Raw genomic sequence first — 19844 nt, forward strand, 5'->3', positions numbered from 1 at the left:
CCTGGCTTTATAGTAAACCCTATTCAACTATCTAAATACACTTTAGAAAGCCAAAATAGGCCAAGTAAAATGTTGTTTTTTTAAATCCTCTATGACTTAATGAAGACTCCTGACTGTTTCACCACTTTGATGATAAGTAGTTCTCCACTGTGCACGATAGCCAATGTGCAATTTACAGAGACAGAATGTAGGGACTTCATATGTGATTGATGCTAAAATACTCTGTCATTTTTCCCGGTATGGCCAGAGAGCTTTCAGATACTGTATGTTGGATAAAACTGAGAAAATTAAGCTAATGCAAGAATATTAATCTCATTTAGAATTCATCACGACTTCGGTCTTATTGATATGCCATACCAAAGCTCTGATTCTTAACATCATCAACACCCTCAACCCATCCTTGTATTGATCATTTATTTTCTCTTGTGTTCTGCCAAGATCATCAATATTGCCTCACTCTACTAGCTAATAGACAGTTGGAGTCAGTTCAATAGTTCAAATAGCATAATAGATGAAGCGAATGTTTGGTCTGTGCAGATAAGATCAGAGCCTTTATCTAACTACTAAATCATATGTATGGTTCTTCAGTGCAATGTCTGACATAGTGAAACCCTTCTGAAAGAAGAATGTGCCACGAGGCAACGTTTTCTAATGCCAGTCCTGAAGTGGATTCAGTCAAGAGGAAGAGGGCGTTGAGGTTGATGGAAGTTGGTTTTCATCTACAGCTCATGTGGCTCTCAGCTTGTCTTCCGTCAATGTTTACCTCCTTACCTATATCTCCTACTGCTATCCCACTTTTGCACATTAGTTTGCACACAGCACAACACAGAACCCAGAGTGCCTTCCAAAAGAAGCCAATACATCAAGGAAATACTGTTTACCGTCTGATGGTCTAGTTTTGTCTCAGTTACATGGACTGTTGGGGTCTATTCCACCTCCAGTAAGCATCACTATATTTGATTCATCCCTATGAAATGGGTTTCATCTTCTTGACTGAACTTCATTGAAACATTGCTAAATCAGTGGAAAAGGGAACTAAAAATAAACATTGAATATGCACAATTGTAAACCTATATATATTTTTATTTTCATGATTATTCAGTACAGTACATCATATTTATTTAGAGAAGTATGTTTTTCAATAATAGGTGAACAGGTGCAGGTCTGCAGTTCCTTTGAAACTTCGGAAATTGCTTTTGTTAAAGCTATCTTTTTAATCTAAATGGCAATAGAAGATAAAGTCGATTTTTAAGTCCTGTCAGGAGCTTTTGTGTGAATGTAGGTCTTGATCCAACTTGGACACAGCAGGACTTGTACATTGTTTGTATTGAAGGCATTGCGGCGTTGACCTTTTGTTTAATGTCAACATCTTGCTGTAAAAGAAAACCCTTTCACAAGCTCCTCAGCAAAACTGCAGCAGGAAGTCCTCCAGGTTTGTAATGTATTTCTCACTCGTCATTGTGCCATTCACAAACTTCCACTAATGAAAGTTTACACAACACAGAGCCTTTACTATTTATCTCAATGGCTTTCTTGAATGTTCGGATTTCATGTGAGTTGTAATAATTTGCTTTTTTAATTTAGTCTTCCAACAGTTAGAGTGTTGGAGCACCAGTTTTCCTCTGCAAAATGTACTCCTTCAAAAACACCACAGCCAGTGAATAGATCAGTGTAAAAAAATAAAATAAATAGCATTTGCCCTGAACACGTGTTGGTTATTTATGCATTTTCTAACATTGCCTTAAAACCCATTTCAATTAAAATTCTTTCCATTTTTTGTCTGCATTCTCCTCCTCTTTGCGATGGCCAGGCACATGCATATGAATAAACCCATCTGCATGTGCATAGCTATACACAACAGGGCAGGAGCAGTCTCAAATGTACGAAGAAGGATTGTGGTCAAGGACACTGCTCTTGTTGAAATTTGTATTGACAGGGCTCAATTAGTCTGTGAAGTAATTGAATTTCAAATATGTCATCTATTTGTAAAATTGCATCAGCAGTAAGCCACCAGTCAGGTCCTTGTAAAGAAATCTGAAGATTCTACCTTAAAGAATCAATAGTGAAATTGCTGCAGGGTTCATTTAATTTCCCTCCTGATTAAAACATGTTGTCATTTGTTTTGAACATGTTTTTAATACGGAGCACAGTGGTGCAGGGGTTTGCAACTGTTTCCTCAAAGCAAGAAGGTTCATGGAGTGTGTTTTCTATGTGGAGTTCTCGCTGTCCCTGAGTGTTCTCTCTGGTATTCTCCCACAGCCTAAAGACATGCTCGATAATAGGCCATTAAGAAGATGCTTGTATGTGTGAGTGTGCACAGTTGTCTGTCTCTATACATGTCAGGCCTGTGACTGACCGTCTGTCTGCTCAGCTTGGATCAGCCTCAGCCCTCCCTTAAACATCAAACATGATAAGAGTTTCTGATGACTATAGCCACATATAACATGTTTTAAACTTCCACACTCACATCATTATCAAATGTTAAGTTATATACATTTGTAGTCTCATAACTAAACTTAAAAAATACTCCATTTGTTTAGCTTAGAGTTTGTTTGTTAGCACTATTGATAAAAAAAACAACATTTATTTGATTAAATGCAAACATTCAATGCATAAAGCTTTTTATTGTTTGTTGGCTCAATAAAGTTATGTTCATGGCTGCTGTGCCTCCTGGTTTGGGCAAAAACTGGGACTGAGGGCAGAGCCTAGCTTTATGGAGAAGGACTACGAGGTAGAGCTCTGACAGCCTATAGCCATTTTCTTTCTTTGTGTTGCCTAACTAGCCTACAACAGTGGTATTGATAATGGATGGATCAATTGATGATTTTAATACATCTAAATCAATGAGTATGCATACAGAAGAGAATGAGATCAAACAACTTTATTGTTGAAATTCAGTTGATACACTTTAACAAATTCTAGTAAATGTACGGTGGTTTACAACAGTGTCTTCATGTTTTCATAATAATTGTACACATATGTCAAAAATTCAGGGTGTTTCTTTAATTATTCAAGGTCTGTTTTTATAAATCTACCTGATTACACTACTTATTTTTAACTGAAGAGATAGATCATATTGACTTTGGAATGCCTCTTGTCCAATCAGATTACTTCATTGGAATTAAATGTTTTTAATGTTTGTAATATTTGCTCTTCTTGCTCAGTATTTTGGTGTTCAGAATGAGAATGGTTTTACTCTACTGTATTTCAAACATTCCTATCTGACATTAATGCAACTTTCTTTGCTCTGTTGTTTTTATTTATTTATAATTATTGTGGTCAAGGCCAGCTTCTTTATGAAGCACATTTCAGCAACAAGTCAATTCAACGTGTTTCACACAAAACATCAAAAGCAGCAAGAAAAAGGGAAAAAGAATCATTCCGATTGAAAATGTTTAAATCACTAAAACAAACCATTAACAATCACATAGAAGATTCAATATGAAAATATTAAATAAAATAAAAAGTTCCAAAAGAAATACAGATATATGACATTTGGCAGCTGTCAATAAGAATGAATGATTATAAGTAATCAGCTCTGCGTGCATAAAGAATCCGGTGCTTTGAAGTCGCTTATCACAGAGTCTTGGTGGTGATAAATCAAAATATTTATTCTTATAAATTATAGTAAGCTTGTACCCTAAGGTATTACAACATGTAGTTCTTTTTACAAAGATGTAGTCAGTAGGAGAATGTTAAATATAAAATATTATACAGAACAGAATTCAAGACATGTTATTTCCATGTACTCACAAAACACAAGAACATGTGGAAGCATTTATGTAAATACATGTATTGGACCACATCAAAAACAGTGAGCAATGAAAACATTCCTTTAAAAAAAATAAAATAATAATTTGTGGTTTATAGCCTATATTTTTCTGTTAGAGGTTTTTCTATTAAATGTGAAGAACCACCAAGAGATCTTCTCAATCAATCGAAAGGACAGAGACTATCTAGCAGGTCAAGCAATTTGACCATTTGACAGGACTTGTGTTGTGAAGAGGTTATTTAAATGCAATAAATAACCTCTTCATGCATATACAGCTGTCAGTGATGTACAAACTGTATGTTTAAACCTTTGAAAACAGCAACACCTTCATCTTTATTTCAGTCCACAGCAGTAAACATGTGTTATGTAATTATGTATGTAAGGAATGAAATAGCTTTTGTGAATTAAGATGCAGTGAGCAATCTCTACAAGTGGCTCCTTTGGAAAGAACAATTTGAGACATCTAGGGCCTGGTTTCTTTCAAGAGGAAGCATTGTTACTTTGAACATGTATCATCTTGAAGGCTCAATAATTCACTTTTTTTCCACATGGGTTTGAGGCTTCTACAGCAAAGCGATTTTATTTGAAGTTAGCAGGCTCAAATATTTCACCAATGGATCACAACCGGAACCTTTACAAAAAGGCTCTATTTATTTTGGCAGAGATACCAATTATTTAGATATCTCTTTATTGTAATGAAAAAAATGAATAACAACCCCAAGAAAACCAATGCGCCATGTGCATAATAAATCCAAAAGCATCATTTTTTTGTTTCATGTTACTTGAATTCCAAGTGAAGATAATCCTTTTAGCTCGTTACTGCAAAGCAGCGAAAGGATTTTATTAACATTTTAAGATGTGTATAAACTGATCAACTTTTTACAAATGTCATATAGTCCAACAGTAAACATGTTACTGGTGCTATTATTAACACATATAGCCTTGTTAACACAGAAGTATCTCAACTGATAATTAGGGGATTTTGCAGAATGTCAACCTGTAACACTTTGATAATTCCTTTGTTTAAAAAATCAATCAATAAATAAATGAGAAGATGGAGCATGCTGTGCACTGTCTAATTGATGAACGATGCCATGATTTGTCAGACACATCCCCAACCTTTCCTCTCTGGATGTACAGCTGCTGGAAGTGCTGCAGAGGTGGCTGCTGGTCATTCTATTAGCGTTAAAGGTCAAAGTTGAGTTCCAGCCACCTGCCAGACAGTCTCTGATGACAACAAAAGCCCTCTTTGTAGGACGATTTGCGTTGGATTTGTTTGTACTACTTGGAGAAATTGATTTTCCACCCTCTATAATCAGATCTTTAACAAAGGGAAGTAAAGGAGGGTCATCTGAGAGTTTTCACGTTTTTTTTATATGAATCTTATATGCCAGGTTTTGCTCATGTTGATCAACTGCCCTTAAGATGACATGCTGTGATAAAGGAAACATCTTTAAAATACTAAGACCAAAATCATCATTTCCCTCCTTAAAAATAAAAAAAATAATGCAGCCTGTTGCTGCCATCTGATAGAAACCATCATGTTCACATTTTTCAGGCTGTAGACGAGGAAAATATCACGTCACTTAGCTGAAAAGAGTGGTCTTCAAAAGTACAGCATGAACTGAAAACTGAAATCTATGCGGCTGAGCCCTTTCCAATACTGCTGCTGGGAAGTAAGAAAACAAGACAACAGTTTATTTGGCAGGGCAGCACATCTGAGGTCTTCAGGGATGAGAGGAAAAGTCTTCATGTAAACGAGTGACATTTACAAGTGAGAGTTTTGCTGCATATTTTGAGATACTTGAGAAACTCACAACATGCATGTATTTGTCTGTAAAATAGCCTGAGGATTCATATTCAGAGGACACATGACATATGTGAAGTATTACATATTTACACAAAATAAGTCACATCCACTTTTAAATCACTGCAAAATACATACATTACTAGAAGTATCCCTTATTTCACAAATTTAAGTTGTGAGATAAACCAATGACCCAAACATTACATTGCTTTTCCTTAACATTTGTATATCTGATAAAATAACAGGATCTATTTTTTGATGTGGTTTCTGAATTGAAGTGGTCAGAAATAGCCATGTAATGCCACAATGTTGTCTCTCAACAATACAAAGACCTTAAGTCCCACATAACTCACACTCAATCATTTTAACAACCTGAGGTTAGGAAAGTGATATTATTTTATCGATTGTCTGACTTGCTCCTGAGGCTGATGTGAAGGGAGCTGACCATAGTGGCCTCATCCTGGATGGAGTCCTTCAGATTGGGCTCACCCGCACACATAAGGGCCCGCAGACTTTTAGGAAGCTTCCCACTGAAGAGCAGGTAGATGCAGGGGTTCACACAGCTGTTCAGACTGGCAAGCAGCATCAAGATAGTGAAGGTTGCAGCTGGAAAGATAGACAAGGAAATGCGGAAGAAATATATTTATCTTTTTAAAGAATTTGATCTGTTAAATCAGGCGGGATCAATTTCTAATATTCTATTGCTGTTCTGCAATGTTTTGAATTCTACAAATGTGTTTTACATGTTTGTTTTTTTTGTTTTTTTTTATCTCTGACAAAGCCAATCTAACTTATGCATTCATTTTGTGATGTGAGATCCCATACCCTCTTCTCTTACTCTGTGTGGGAGCCTCGACGTCCCAAACAGACCAGAGCTGCACGGTGAAGAAAGGCGTCCAGCAGATGATGTAGGCGACCACGATCACCGCCGTCATTCTCACCGTCTTCACCCTCGCCTTGGAAACTCCGGCCACGCTGCTGGCTCTTGAATGCAGCGGCTTACTGGTCGCCTCTCCATCGCGATGTGTCTTCATCTGAAAGTTAAAATGCAAGGTTCGGCAGATGCGCACTTGGCACACGACCACCGTTAGAATGGGCAGAACGAATATCACCAGAGTCGTCCAGGTCACGTAGGCTCTCGGTCCCCACGGCTTTATGAACTGTGCCCAGCAGTCGTGCACGCCGGGAGCAACCTCGACCCGTGAGAAGATGAAAACCTGTGGGAGGCTGCCGATGAGAGAGACGCACCAGGCAGCGCTCACAGGGCCGTTCCAGCGAGCCCTGCGCCTCTGGAAGGTCACCATGGGGTTACAGATGGCTTGATATCGGTCTATCGTCATCACCACTATCATGTAAGTAGAAGCAAACATCCCGACAACCTGCAGGTACTTCACCAAGCGACACAATATATCTGGGCCGACGAACCGGTCAGTGATATCCCACATGAGTTGGGGACAGACTTGAAAGAATGTCACCACCAGATCGGCGACGCACAGGTGAAAAACGAAGACGCGCATCCTGGAGAGCTGCTTCCTCCGCTTCCACAGGACTAAAAGAAGCCCGAAGTTCAGCATTCCTGCAGTGATGAAAATACTGGACAGGAGAGCTATTTCCACATAAGCTAAGCGCTCATCTCGCGGCTCGTCTTCCGACTGAGCACGCTCCAAAGTAATGTTACTGATATTTACATCGAACAAAGCCATGCTTAAAAAAAAAAAATAAAAGATCCCCAATGATCGAGCAACTGAACGCTGTTATAGAACTATTTCAAATGAGTGCCTTTAAAAATATGACTTATTGACTTATGACAACTGATCAGTTTGGCAACAGGTCCTGACAGTATCCAAGCACAAACTGAAACGACGGAGCATCAGGCTTTATATCTCACCTCATCAGGAGGGAGGAGCAACTCCCTGTCTGGCAGTGCTAAAGGCATCACATTATAACAGCTGTATTAGGTTTAAACTTATACTGTTTACATTCAAGAATCCACATGCTAATCTGTTTGTTTACACAAAGGCCCAACTGGGGACACGAGTTGGAAATTAGCAATGTACTCTTTATGCAGCACATCAGTTTCATGCTTTGTATTGAATTATGTATTATGTTAAATTGCATTGTCCCTATTAAATAAATAAATTCAATTCAATTGTGTGGCCACACTTTTTATTGAACAGTCTTTACACAAAGAAAAGAAAACATTGGCGGCATTTGAAATGATGAGAAACCCAAACCAAACTAAGGCTTTCCAATGTATCTTTATATTATAAACATTGACGGATTGAGAGAGTTAAGATTTCAATTTGCCAATCAACATGCTCTCATTTCTAATTACAAAAGTAGCGGCTTTAGCTGCTTTTGTCCATAATACATTTTCTCATTTGGTAGCAGCTGTGATGCTAAAATAAAATTGTGTTTCTGATGTCTTTGTAGTTAAAGAATGATGACGGTTAACTAAAGTGGCATTCTAAAATTAAATTCATTTGTTTATGTCTCAGCACTTGAAGTGGCCTTTCTCAGCAAAAACCGACAGTCTCTTTTTGTCTCTGCTACGTCTTCACGTAGCTGAGAAGTTCATCTTTGTCCATCTGATAACGACTTTTCTTCCAGATGTCACGGAGATTCTGTAGAGTGGCACCTATCTCTTTGCCTGAGGTGACACCCATCTTTCTGAGGTCATGGCCACTGACGGGGAAGTGAGGGATGGACCACCTGCACAGCTCTTCCAGAAGCTTCTCCTCACCTTGATACTTAAGTAGCTCACACACTTTGGTCTTGGAATCCAGCTCCCGACTCTGAAAAGAGTACGTGCAACAATCAAAGATAAAGTCAGAAAAAATATATTTTACATTTGAAAGATCGGTTTATGTGCTGCATTAGGACTGTGTCTGACTAGATTTGATCACCAGTGGCCTGGTTCCCACATTTTGAATCAAATATCCCCAAATCCTGTTTGGTAATACAGGTACAGCAAAGTGTCCTTTGTGTTTATGACTAGAGTGCAGACATGTAGAACTACACCACCTGTAATAGCAAGAAGAAAGATTCAGAAAGATCTTGTTGCACACCTTCACCCTGCCTTGTAGTCTTCTGTTAATATTGAAGATGTGTTTAGTGTAGTATTTTAAGATTAGAGTTAAATGAGTGAATTACAACTGAATCCTTTCAAATCACTTATTCAATCTATTTAAGTTGAGATATTTATATTAACATTTAAACGGTTGAGAAAGTTTCTAAACTAAGAACTTAAGTTTAAAGTTTTCACAGTAAACAGTGTTTCCCCTGGGTTTACAGCTTTGGGGGGGTGGGGGGGACACGCCGGCACAAACACTTGAAGGAATCTTGGTGTTCATGCGTTACTTTTAATGACAGATGTCCTTTTCTATCGGAAAGGTATCCTTAAATGACTTCTTTCCCTGATTTCCAACTCTATCCACTATCCTATCTCTACAAAAGGCACAAAAATCCCCCCCCAAAAAATGTCCTTGACCTTCAAGGGCGGGCCGCCCCCCTAATATAATGGTAGGGGAAACACTGGTAAAGATGTTATTCTTATCTCTAAGCAAACATTTCTAGATGACAAAATAACTGAAACCTCATATCTGAAGAAATTACTACCATCATTTTCTGCATGTTGCTTTTGCTTATTAAAGGATTTAGCTTAAAATATCAGACCATATCAGGGTCAGGTCAGGGGTTCGATCCCCAACTCCTGCAGCTACATGTCCGATGTGTCCTTAGGCAAAACACTAAACCCTGAATTGTTCCCACAGCTTCATAGGCTTCGTATGAATGTGTGTGAATGGATTAGTTACTTCTGATCACCACTTTGCATAGTAACCTCTACCATCAGTGTGTGACTGTGTGTGTATGGGTAGGTGTGACCTGCAGTGTAAAAGCCCTTTGAGTAGAGAGAAGACTAGAAAAGCACTATCATGTCCATTTACTGCAGATGCAGGTCTCCTGCTGTTCAGCTAGAACAAAGAACTTGGGAAAAAACGCAAATTCTACATACTGTATAGAGTATGGCTGTTTCTAAATGTATTATAATTTTCCCAATCTGTTCTTCCAGAAAAGCATGATAGTTTGGGCTTTCAAGAAAAATGATCAGCACTTTTATCTGTCATATCGCTAAGTCTGCAAATTGACGACACTCAAACATATTGTATTCATTTCACTACTAACGAAGACGCAGAAATATCCATGTCTGTGTTTTAAACTGTTGATAAACTTATTGATTACTATTACTGAGTTATTATTGTACTATCTGAAGGACTGTGAAACTCACATCAATTATAAAGTCAGTGTAGGGTTTGAGGCTTTGTGGCTCATCTTGGTTTTTGAGGAGCTCTCGTCTGTGTTTGACCAGGAACAGAGCCAGAGTCTTCTCCTCCCTGGATACCTTCAGTCGGAGGTCCATCTTTTCCACCTCATCTGGGCGGTGGAAGAGAGAAGCCAGGACGGTCATGGGTTTAGGAGAGTGTTCTTTGGTATTCTGCCACACTCGCTTCATCTCCTTAACGTTACCATCTGGAGGTAAACCTGAGGAGCAGCAGGGACAGGAAGCAGTTATAAGATTTCACATCAGCTACCAAAACTTTAAGATGAGGTACTAGTGTGAACATTAACAATCCATGTGATTGGGGTTATGCCAACAAAATACCTGAAGTAGAAGTATTCAGGTTGTTGTTCTCCCTATTTAATATTTATTCTTGAAATACTCCCCAATTTAAACCCTGCCGCTTGCTTACAAAACAGTGACAAAAATGGCTCCTCCTTACCGACACTCTCTCGTCCTGGTCTACACCCCCTCCTGCCCACTACACCCTGCAAATGAAAGGCAATCCTTCACAATAGGGCCCTAAGTCTCCAGCTAGACTCTTCTCCTCTGTTGCCCCCCAGTGGTGGAATGAATTACCAAACGCCATTTGATCTGCAGTCTCTCTGCAAGCTAAATAACCATCTCTTTCATAAACACATGTGCACATCATCATATTGACAATTGATATCGATAAGACCGATGGTGATACTGAGGATGGTTTTGATGCTGATTAGAACTCAGGAGCAGTAATCGATGTTGTTGATTATGATATATTAACTTTAATTTAAAGGGGGGAAAAAGTGCTCTGTCTCTGTGCATTGCCGGTTAGCCATTGTGTCCGATCTGACTTAAAGCTGTTTGTTTGCACTTACTGACGTTGTTTCCTCCTCTCTAGATCCTTGCTTGTGTTGTACTCACTCTCTAGTATGTTTCTTTGGACAAAAGCATCTGCTAAATGAATTGTAGAATTGTAGACTCCCTGTAGTAATTTATTAAAACTGAATAAGTAATATCCGTCTTGTGGGGAATAAAAGCAGAGCTTATAGAGCAACACAGGTGAAGAGGTGTCCGATTTTTTCCCCTTCAGAAACAGATCCAAATGATTGTGATTCTCAAGAATTGTTGAGCTTTGACAATATTGATTATATGCAGGCATTTAAATGATGCCTGCACTTTGCAAATAATAGCTGAAAAGATGTTCTCACAGAAACTTTTCAGGAGTGTTCTAAGCCACAATAGGAGGATAATATGTTCCATAATGTGGGAACATTTGTTATTGACACAGGTATAAGGGAGAAAAGAATCTATATTTCAGCCAGGAGTGACTTGTTTTTATGGTGCCACAATGATGTAATGAGGGTTCTCACAGCTTGGGTTAGAGGCTCTGTGCCCATGAAAGCCACAAAGACAAATGTAGATGTGGGCTTTGAAGTCACCATTTATCACCCTGGTAGGGTTTAATCAAATGATTTGAGTCGGTGCCACAAAAGGCAAGTCTCTCTGTAGAACTATTACAGACATTGTGATTAATATCCTGTCATTGCCCATTCCCACTATCTGTCTCACCTAAGTACTGGGCCAGTTCCAGACTGTACATCAGCTCCAACAGATGATCAACATGGTTACCAACCACCATTTTCTTTAGTTCCATCCAAATTCTTTCTCCTGATATGGCCGACAGGCCACGGCCATTTTTCCTGATGGCAGCCAGTGTTTCTGGCTCATGGTCATCAGGCTCCTCAGCCACTCTGCCATAGAACCTGGGAAGAGAGAGAAGGGTTGCCATGTCATTTTGTCAAATATGTATATTCTTTGTTTCAATAACATTCATCTCCAATTAAAAAAAAGGAACTTTTTTTTTTTAAAACCATGTTGAAAACAAAATGAAGGTAGCACACCTGAAATAACGCAATATTCTCAGGTAGTCCTCCTGCATTCTTTGTTCAGCACTGCCAACAAACCTAACTTTACGCTTCTGCAGATCCTCATACCCTTTAAAATAGTCATATAATGTGCCATCAAGACCTGGGGGGGGGGGGGGGGGGGGGAGAGAGAGAAGGGGAAAAAATAGGAAGTTAAAGTGTCAAAAAAGAGTAACAACGACCTCAAAATGAACCCAATATTTACATCATACTTAGCAACTTCACAACACAATCAAAGAGCAAAGTCACGTCTTTTTCTCCAACCAGTGGAGGATAGCACAATTATACCTAAAAACATGGAATTGATGGTGAGGTCCCTTCGCTCAGCATCCTTCTGCCAGTCAGTGGTGAATTCCACCTCTGCATGACGTCCATCTGTCTGGACATCCACTCGCAACGTGGTCACCTCAAAGTTCTCATTGTGTATCTGTAAAGCAAAGAAAATATGTTTTAAAAAGTGTTTTTCAGTGCTGTAACAGTTTATAGCTTTCTCACAATATTTACGGTGGAACTTTTATTTTTTTCACAACTATTTTTTTTTATCAATCCAACATCATGTAGCTGTTATGTACCTGCTTATAATGTCTGCCAAATAGATGCAACTTACTCTTACATTCTGTAACTGGGCAGCTAAACTACAAGAGAATCCATTCTTTCAACCAATCCATTTGTTAGGCTAATACATTAACATCGAAAATTAAGATTACAGACCCACTGATAGAAGATTAATTGTCTGTCAAAGAAGAAAATGGTCCACACAGTACTTACAGCAAGTCTACCATGATGCAACTGCTCGGTGGGAAAACGGTTGTAATAAATTTTGTATCCCCGTTGCTACGTATCCTATGACTTGTACGTGTTTGAGTACTTGTGGTTACATATTAAATCAACATCTTTATATGTGTTTTTACCAGATTAATGTGAGATTCAAATATTTGGAAATACAAAACAATAATCATAAACATTGATATTTCTTCAAACATCTGTATGAGCTACAGTTTCACTCAGAAGCCTTCATTGGCATATACACCTGGATATTTAGTTGAGCTATTCTTTGGCAAAAGTAAAGAACATAATCTTTTGTTTATGTATCTTCAAAGCAGGATTCCAAAATACTATGAAAAAGCCACATCTATATGTGTGGCAGCTTGAACACTTCAGTGTCTTACTCTTGCTGTAATGGTCCCATGCTTCTCTCCTTTGTTGTTGATCATCCTGATCCCAGCCCTATGGAACATTTGCTTCATCTCCTCTGGAGTGGCTGTTGTGGCAAAGTCCACGTCATCCGGTCGCTTCCCGGACAGCAGGTCCCGTACAGCACCTCCAGCTATCCTTAGCTCATACTGCTGCTTCCCAAACACCTCTGGGAAGAACAAATGTAAAGTGGGTCACTTTTTAAAGGAAGTGTGTCTGGAACGAGCAAAAAAAATCCACTAAACTAAAAATAGAAACATCTAGATGGATAGGAAACGTTTATCTTAATAATTTCATTTTTTGTGATCTAATACAAACCATCTCGTTTTGTTTTGATTTATATTCTGACTGCACTTTCCAGTTTGACGAGAAGCCAACTAGTCTGTTAACATCAACTATTGATTTTTCAATAGTTTATAATTGCCTTCAGCTCAGATGAGGAGATGTGCTTTATGTCTACAATGACAACTGTTAGGTCCCTGAGCATGTTCAGGCATATTCAGAGATAAATTCAGCCAATGTATCATATAAAGACCACTTGACTTGGTCTTCTGCACCTGAAAGGATTGTGTATTATCTGTGCCATTAAAGGGGCTTTGACAAGTCTGGAAAAGTGATGATGTCATTATCTTTGCTTCACACATTTTATAAGTCATCAGTCAAAGTCTAGAGATGTAGAGTAAACAGTGTAAAAGATAATTAGACAAGATGATTAAGCTGGGTTATTATAAAAGTTTTTTTTATCCATTAGCCTCCATTTTCAAGCTCAGGATATTTTGGCATCTATTACGACAACTTTGACCTTGTAAAATGTACAATTTTATGAAATCTATTCCGTACAACCCAGAAACAGAATCACTTCATTTATCACAGGCAACTGTTTTTTAAATTTTTTTTTACCTTCATTTCATTCAAATAAACATTAAATAAGATATTTACTGATACATTATTATTTATTTATTATAGATTATTTTTGAATGATTAAAAACATAAACATTGTTCATTCCCATGAAAAAAAAACTTGCAAGCTTTGAACTAAGCGTTAAAAATGAAAAAAAAGACCATGCTGTCTCAATTCCACAGCACAATCCACGTTTAATGACATTTCTGTGGGCAACAAAAACTAAATAGTAGCGTTAGATGAAACAGCATGACATGTTACCTAGTTCTCCTCACCTGCTAACCCAGTCAGTCCGTCGCTGAACAGAGACTGGAACTCACTGGTCTTCAGCTTCATAGTGAAGAGACTCCTCCAATGTAAACTTGTTCTACCAATTAGACGAGGACTCAATATTCTGCTCCACATCTGTTAATACAACAAAACAGTCATCATGTGCCTCTTTGACTGTCAGACTTTTTCGAGGCAGCTCATTTACATGTCACTGAACGAAACCATGCTTGCGGTGTGCGGCTCTCTCGCGTTGTCATACATTGCCGAAGCATACGCGGAATTATTATATCAAAATAAACGTACCATTATAACAAACAGAACTGACCTAAAATGCCAATAGAAGATTTTAAGGGCAGACGACGTAGTTACTGCTTCATGATTTCCTTAACTGCTTGGAAGCGTTGCAGGAAGTACATCTCTAGCGTCCAGTTGCTATCCAATAACGCGAGATTACGTCAGGGTCATTGGGCGGGGATTAAGAGACAGCGGGTTCTCGCGAGACATCAGGTTATAAGAAGATTATCCTCCCGATGTTTGAACGGTACTGTCAGAAAAGGAGAAGCAGTTGTCAAATGGCTAAAGTAGAGCTGACGCCGCTCAGACCCTGGGACGACTTCTTCCCCGGCTCGGAAAGATTCTCTAAACCAGATGTTAAAGATCTGGCGAGATGGAACAACAGAGTCGTCAGTAACCTGCTCTATTATCAGACAAATTACTTGACTTTGGCCGTCGTTGTTTTCCTCATTGTCGGGTGAGTTCCGTTTGTTGACATACGGCATCAACAAATAAAGTTAGTTCTTTTGTGTTTCTTTAAGCTTACGTCAAATGTGTGTCACCTTTGGGGATGTTTTTTCATTGTTGTAGGTTAAATTAGGATATAGGCTACTTAGAATTGATATAGCTACATTAGGGGGTACAGACAGGATGTAGGGTCTTGAACCTTTTCGTGCAGGTGGAGTCTGAATTAATTAAATAAATGGAAACTTCCTGTTCTAACAACGAACCAGCGATGGGTTTCTATGTTAAATTTTCTCAATGTGTAGCCCCTTCCCTCTAAACGTGAGGACTAAAGTGAAAAAAAAAATAGTTTTCGTATATTACCCGAGATTATGTGTTTGATTTTATATTATGAACATCTGTACTCCAGCTCACTTTCATAAACAGACTGAATTTGAGAGGGGGGAAAAGACGTCTGCATCAGTGTTGAACTTTGTATCTCACAGTGTCAGAAACAACATCAACTTTTCCATTACCCTGAACCATAGGCCTTGGATCTAGACTAGACTACTACAGGCTGTTTGAGGAACATCTCATGCTATCTGAAAACTCCATACAAGGTTGAATCTCTCCTTGGCAAACTCTTGTCTTGAATAGGAACTTTGTTTCATCTTAATCCCAGTTAACTAAAAATAGTGATGCCCTGCCATGGACTGCCCACTGAGCTGTATGATGACTTATTGTTGATGTGTTCATCACAGCTCCTCATGTGTAGTGAGCTGTTACTACTCAGAAAACATCGTCTTAAGATAACAGCAGCTTGATGAACTGCCCTCTGTACCCCTGAGTAAGGAGATATTTCAGTATTGGATATCTTGTCTCAATTTCTGTTGCTAAACAAAGCCTTATCTTTCAACTATGTACTTTTGAATGAGGTTGTTTTGTTAGTTTTGAACAACTGCAATCACTGATCGAGTTCCCACCTTAGGGACTTCTTCTTCTTCTGATTTTCCAATCAGTGAAAACAAAGCTTATAGAAAACAAGCCTTTCTGTTAAAGGTTTATTTTGGGGTATTTTATGCTTTTATGTAGATTTAGGATCTTTAGAAGTAGCTTTTGTTCAGGATTAAAATGACCTCATTACAAATCAGAAGCGTGTGCATTGTAATAAAACAGACAAATGTTTACAGCGGTATTAATGCCCAACATTAGGTATAAAGTATTCTTGAATATCAGGTAGATGTTTTTTTTGGAAGTGTCTCTTATTTATTAATTTGCAGTAGAGTATTATCAGAAAGATCGCAATTTGGCAGAATAGACTAATAAATACTAAAAAAAGAAAGAAGAAAGATTAATTAAGAAACTGTTTTGCCATCCATTGTTGCCATCCACAAAAACATAACAAATATAATGCTAAATTCACGCAATGGGTACTGTAGGAGGTTAACATTTTACTCAGAAATTGTAGAATATCGACACACAATAACTTGCCGTGTGAGAGAGGCCCATGCTCATCCTTGAAGTTACAATATTAGTGGATTTGTCAAACAAAGATGTGACACAAAAGTGTGATGTGGAGAAAATCTATGTCTTCGGGTGAATAACTGTTGAGACACAAACAAACATACTACTTAGGATAATAATATATGATAATGACCTATATTCCTGTAAGAAATGAATGAATGGTGAATTGTTTGGTCTTGTATACAAATACTGTATTACAATAAAAGAAAAACAAATATGTTCTATTTCATATTGGATAAATCTGAATATTAGCAAATCCTCACATTGGAGGGTTAGATAATATTGTAATAATGCTTGTTGTTGTTGTTGTGTAATTATTGACTCATCGTTTAAATATATATTGGTTTCTTTTCTTTGTCTGTTTTGTGGTTTATTTTATTTATGTAAGGAGGTATTCTAGTGATGGAAACATCATCTTTTTGAACATGAATAAGCTGTTTTGTGTCACCTGTTCCTTAAAAAGTAGTTCGTAAATATCAATATAATGGGGAAGAACTCTTTTTAAATTCTGCCTGTCCTTGATGCTTATAAAGGTCTCATGTTGTTGAATGTTTAACCACTAGGTGGAGCCAGTGACCATACTTAAAAGATCCTTGTGTGCTTTTAGTGTTTCAGTGCAGGTTTAAACGGATCCCTCCTAACTCTTCGTGTTACTGCCCTGCAGGTTCATGAACCCTATGGGGATGTTCACAGCCATGGCTGTGGTTTCAGGCATATTCGTGGGATCTGTGTGGGCTGGAGAGAACAGAGCTGTGATAAACAACTTCAAGAGGCAGAATCCCTCAGCATTTGTGATTGCTGTTATGGTGGCCAGCTACATCATCATTTCTATACTTGGGAGTGTAATGGTGTTTATGACTGCAATCACTTTACCTCTGGCTAGTAAGTTCAAAGTGATTTTAGACAACAGTGTTTATGGCACTAAATATAAAGTCTAAAGGGCAAAATCTTGAAGTACAATAAAAAGCAATTTGCTTATTATAAACCTTTAATGACTTAATGGCAATTTATCAATGATTTTGAAGAATAGTAATAAGATTTGTTTTTGGTCGAACATTAACGATCACTTTCTCATGTGCTTTTCAGTGATCTTTGCACATGCTTCATTTCGCCTCCGCAACATGAAAAACAAACTGGAGAACAAGATCGAAGGAGCTGGACTGAAGAGATCACCCATGGGCATTTTGCTGGAGGCTCTTGGTCAGCAAGAGGAGAACATTCAAAAGATTCAGAGCTTTCTGGAGGGAAAACAGAAGGAGTGACTCGAGACGGAAAGGAGCACAGACACATATACGTTTTTTTTGGTTTTTTTTTTTACCAAAGACTCTTGAATTTTCTCTTGGATGTAGCACAATTCTGAATCTCTCCGTCTAACTCTTGTATCAGATACAGCATATTCACGTCTGTGTGTTTAGGAAGGAAAACTCGTAATCAAAAGGGCTTTATTTTTACCTCGGGGTATCTGTCACTCCACCCAGAACTTGTCGGGGCACTTTTTAAAGTTGTGATAAGAGCATCTGAACACTCCCTCACAGCTCTGCTATGCAATTTGTTCCTGTGCAACCTATTTACAGTCAATGTGTGCAACAAAGCTGCAGATGTCAACTTTGGTATGAAATGTGTGCTTTATAACAAAGAACAAGAAGTGCAAACTCAACACACGTCACTGCCAATGTATTTTTGAAGGTTTGGTTGTTTCAATTTTGGGAATAATGTAACCTCCCATATAATTTAACTGTTAAATTAGCTATGCATTTGAATAAAAACCAAACAACCTCATGATAATAAAAATAAAAAGAGCAGGTCAAAATGGGGAAAGTGTTGGCTTGTCTTGAGTTATGCAATGCCTGTGACTCCAAAGAAACTGTGTCCATATTTAAAGTGAAGACATCAAAGGAGTGCCCATCAATATTCCTCTTGCACATCTGAATGCTTTATCTTGATAATGCCTCCTGGGTAATAGGGTGGCTCTTCACTTACTCCAATGCTAATCGAAGGGCTGCAGTAGATTATGGTGGGATGCTGAGCACTGCACAGTGACAGAGTTCATCTGCAGTCATACACCTCCAAACCCAAGTCTGTTGCTGTGTCAGCTACTGCAGCTGTTTTTCTCATGTTGGATTCTTTTTGTAATTAACTGCAGATTATAAGAATCCATCTGGAACACATTGCAACTTTTAAGGAGGCAGCTAAAAGTATATATGAATGATAGAAATTTAAAGGACAATTGCTTAAGAGTATGTTTTTTTTTCAATAGTCATATGAACTCGTTTGTTTTCAAAGATACTAAAACTAATTTATTTTTAAGAAACACATCGTATTTAGTGAATGACCCCCACTGATGACCTCTGCACACTTGGGTGTCATAGTATCCCTGTGGAGCTCCAGTTTAACTTTGACTTGAGCTGCAAAGCTTTCGCCCTCGGCTACAGAATTGATTTATGTCCGCTGCTCATCTCTATCCATATTGTGCAACTTGGAACAGAAGTGCTGATGACAGTAAACTCTAGTTAAGTCATGTCTGACGGCACAGAACAGAGGAGGTCCTTGTTCCAAGTGCTGCAGCTGCTTTAAGGATCCTACTGACACGTGTGCTGCTGCTGCACAACCCAACAGGTGTGAATCTTCAATGTTTTCTGTTTAAAAGAGGAAACATATAGGCCATGATACCTAAACTGTGCATAAAGACTCAATTATTTATTTAGAACTAATAGGAGGAGTCCAGTGTTCTTTTTTTTGGCACCAATGTACAAATATCTTTGAATCTTTTGCTGAAACTTTGTACAGATAATAATGAGTATTAGATGAGGGGAAAATAGACAAGAGCCCATTGTATCTGTAGTCAAGTGTCAGATGGAACAGCCTTGCCTGATGTCTGACTGCAGCTGGTGTAAAGCAGCACAGGAGCAGAACCACCCCCCACCCCCACACTGCCTCAGGTTAAGCTGAGGATCTGGAAGTGTTGGAGACCTCCCAAGATCTTGATCATGAAGCAAACACACTGGGCGGCGCTACAAGCAAAGTAAAGCTGCTCCATTATGGCCTTTCTGATATATCTGGGATAAATAATGCTCCCTTACATGGGGCAAAGAAGGAAAAGAAGGTGAAGGGTTACAGAATTGGAAAGGGGTGGGGGTATGACACTAGCTTGTCATTTACAGGGAGGACAGAAGAACAGGTTTTAGCTCATGATAGGTGTCAAAGGTTTTAAAGACTGGTTTGGTCAGTTTATGGCTTGAGGACATAGAAAACACGACTAGTGCGAGCAAACAGCAACAGAGCTCTGCAGCAGGAGAGTATTTAAAAGAAAATTACTTTTGTTCTTATCACTCATCCTGACCCTGCCTTAATTCACAGAACCTTTAAAAGAAGGGGAAAACTGTGATGGTTCTTAACTTTACTGCTTCCTTAAATTC

General features: G+C 38.5%; 3 protein-coding genes across 6 annotated transcripts; 1 reads left to right on the forward strand and 2 right to left on the reverse strand.

The window, feature by feature from the left end:
* Nucleotides 1-5371: 5371 nt before the first annotated feature.
* Nucleotides 5372-7412, reverse strand: avpr2b.1 (arginine vasopressin receptor 2b, tandem duplicate, 1). 2 transcript variants are annotated; one of them, XM_061042509.1, is made up of 2 exons: nucleotides 6418-7412; nucleotides 5372-6185 (listed from the first exon to the last, which is right to left on the reverse strand). In XM_061042509.1, the coding sequence occupies exons 1-2, from the start codon at nucleotides 7280-7282 to the stop codon at nucleotides 5977-5979; spliced, it is 1074 nt and encodes a 357-aa protein (XP_060898492.1). In that variant the 5' UTR covers nucleotides 7283-7412; the 3' UTR covers nucleotides 5372-5976. The 2 variants fall into 2 exon arrangements, with proteins under 2 accessions (XP_060898492.1, XP_060898490.1); XM_061042507.1 differs by having other exon boundaries at nucleotides 6405-7412.
* Nucleotides 7413-7730: 318 nt separating this feature from the next.
* trnt1 (tRNA nucleotidyl transferase, CCA-adding, 1) lies at nucleotides 7731-14631 on the reverse strand. Of its 3 annotated transcripts, none has more exons than XM_061042519.1 (8): nucleotides 14513-14631; nucleotides 14193-14322; nucleotides 12992-13185; nucleotides 12111-12249; nucleotides 11799-11925; nucleotides 11467-11660; nucleotides 9868-10121; nucleotides 7731-8374 (listed from the first exon to the last, which is right to left on the reverse strand). In XM_061042519.1, the coding sequence occupies exons 2-8, from the start codon at nucleotides 14320-14322 to the stop codon at nucleotides 8129-8131; spliced, it is 1284 nt and encodes a 427-aa protein (XP_060898502.1). In that variant the 5' UTR covers nucleotides 14513-14631; the 3' UTR covers nucleotides 7731-8128. The 3 variants fall into 3 exon arrangements, with proteins under 3 accessions (XP_060898502.1, XP_060898500.1, XP_060898503.1); XM_061042517.1 differs by having other exon boundaries at nucleotides 14491-14613; XM_061042520.1 differs by lacking the exon at nucleotides 14513-14631 and having other exon boundaries at nucleotides 14179-14317.
* Nucleotides 14632-14709: 78 nt separating this feature from the next.
* On the forward strand, nucleotides 14710-18240 carry arl6ip5a (ADP-ribosylation factor-like 6 interacting protein 5a). The gene is made up of 3 exons (XM_061042525.1): nucleotides 14710-14938; nucleotides 17093-17310; nucleotides 17515-18240. The coding sequence occupies exons 1-3, from the start codon at nucleotides 14718-14720 to the stop codon at nucleotides 17688-17690; spliced, it is 615 nt and encodes a 204-aa protein (XP_060898508.1). The 5' UTR covers nucleotides 14710-14717; the 3' UTR covers nucleotides 17691-18240.
* Nucleotides 18241-19844: the final 1604 nt, after the last annotated feature.

The sequence above is a fragment of the Labrus mixtus genome, chromosome 7 (assembly GCF_963584025.1).
Source record: "Labrus mixtus chromosome 7, fLabMix1.1, whole genome shotgun sequence".
NCBI classification, from domain to species: Eukaryota; Metazoa; Chordata; class Actinopteri; order Labriformes; family Labridae; genus Labrus; species Labrus mixtus.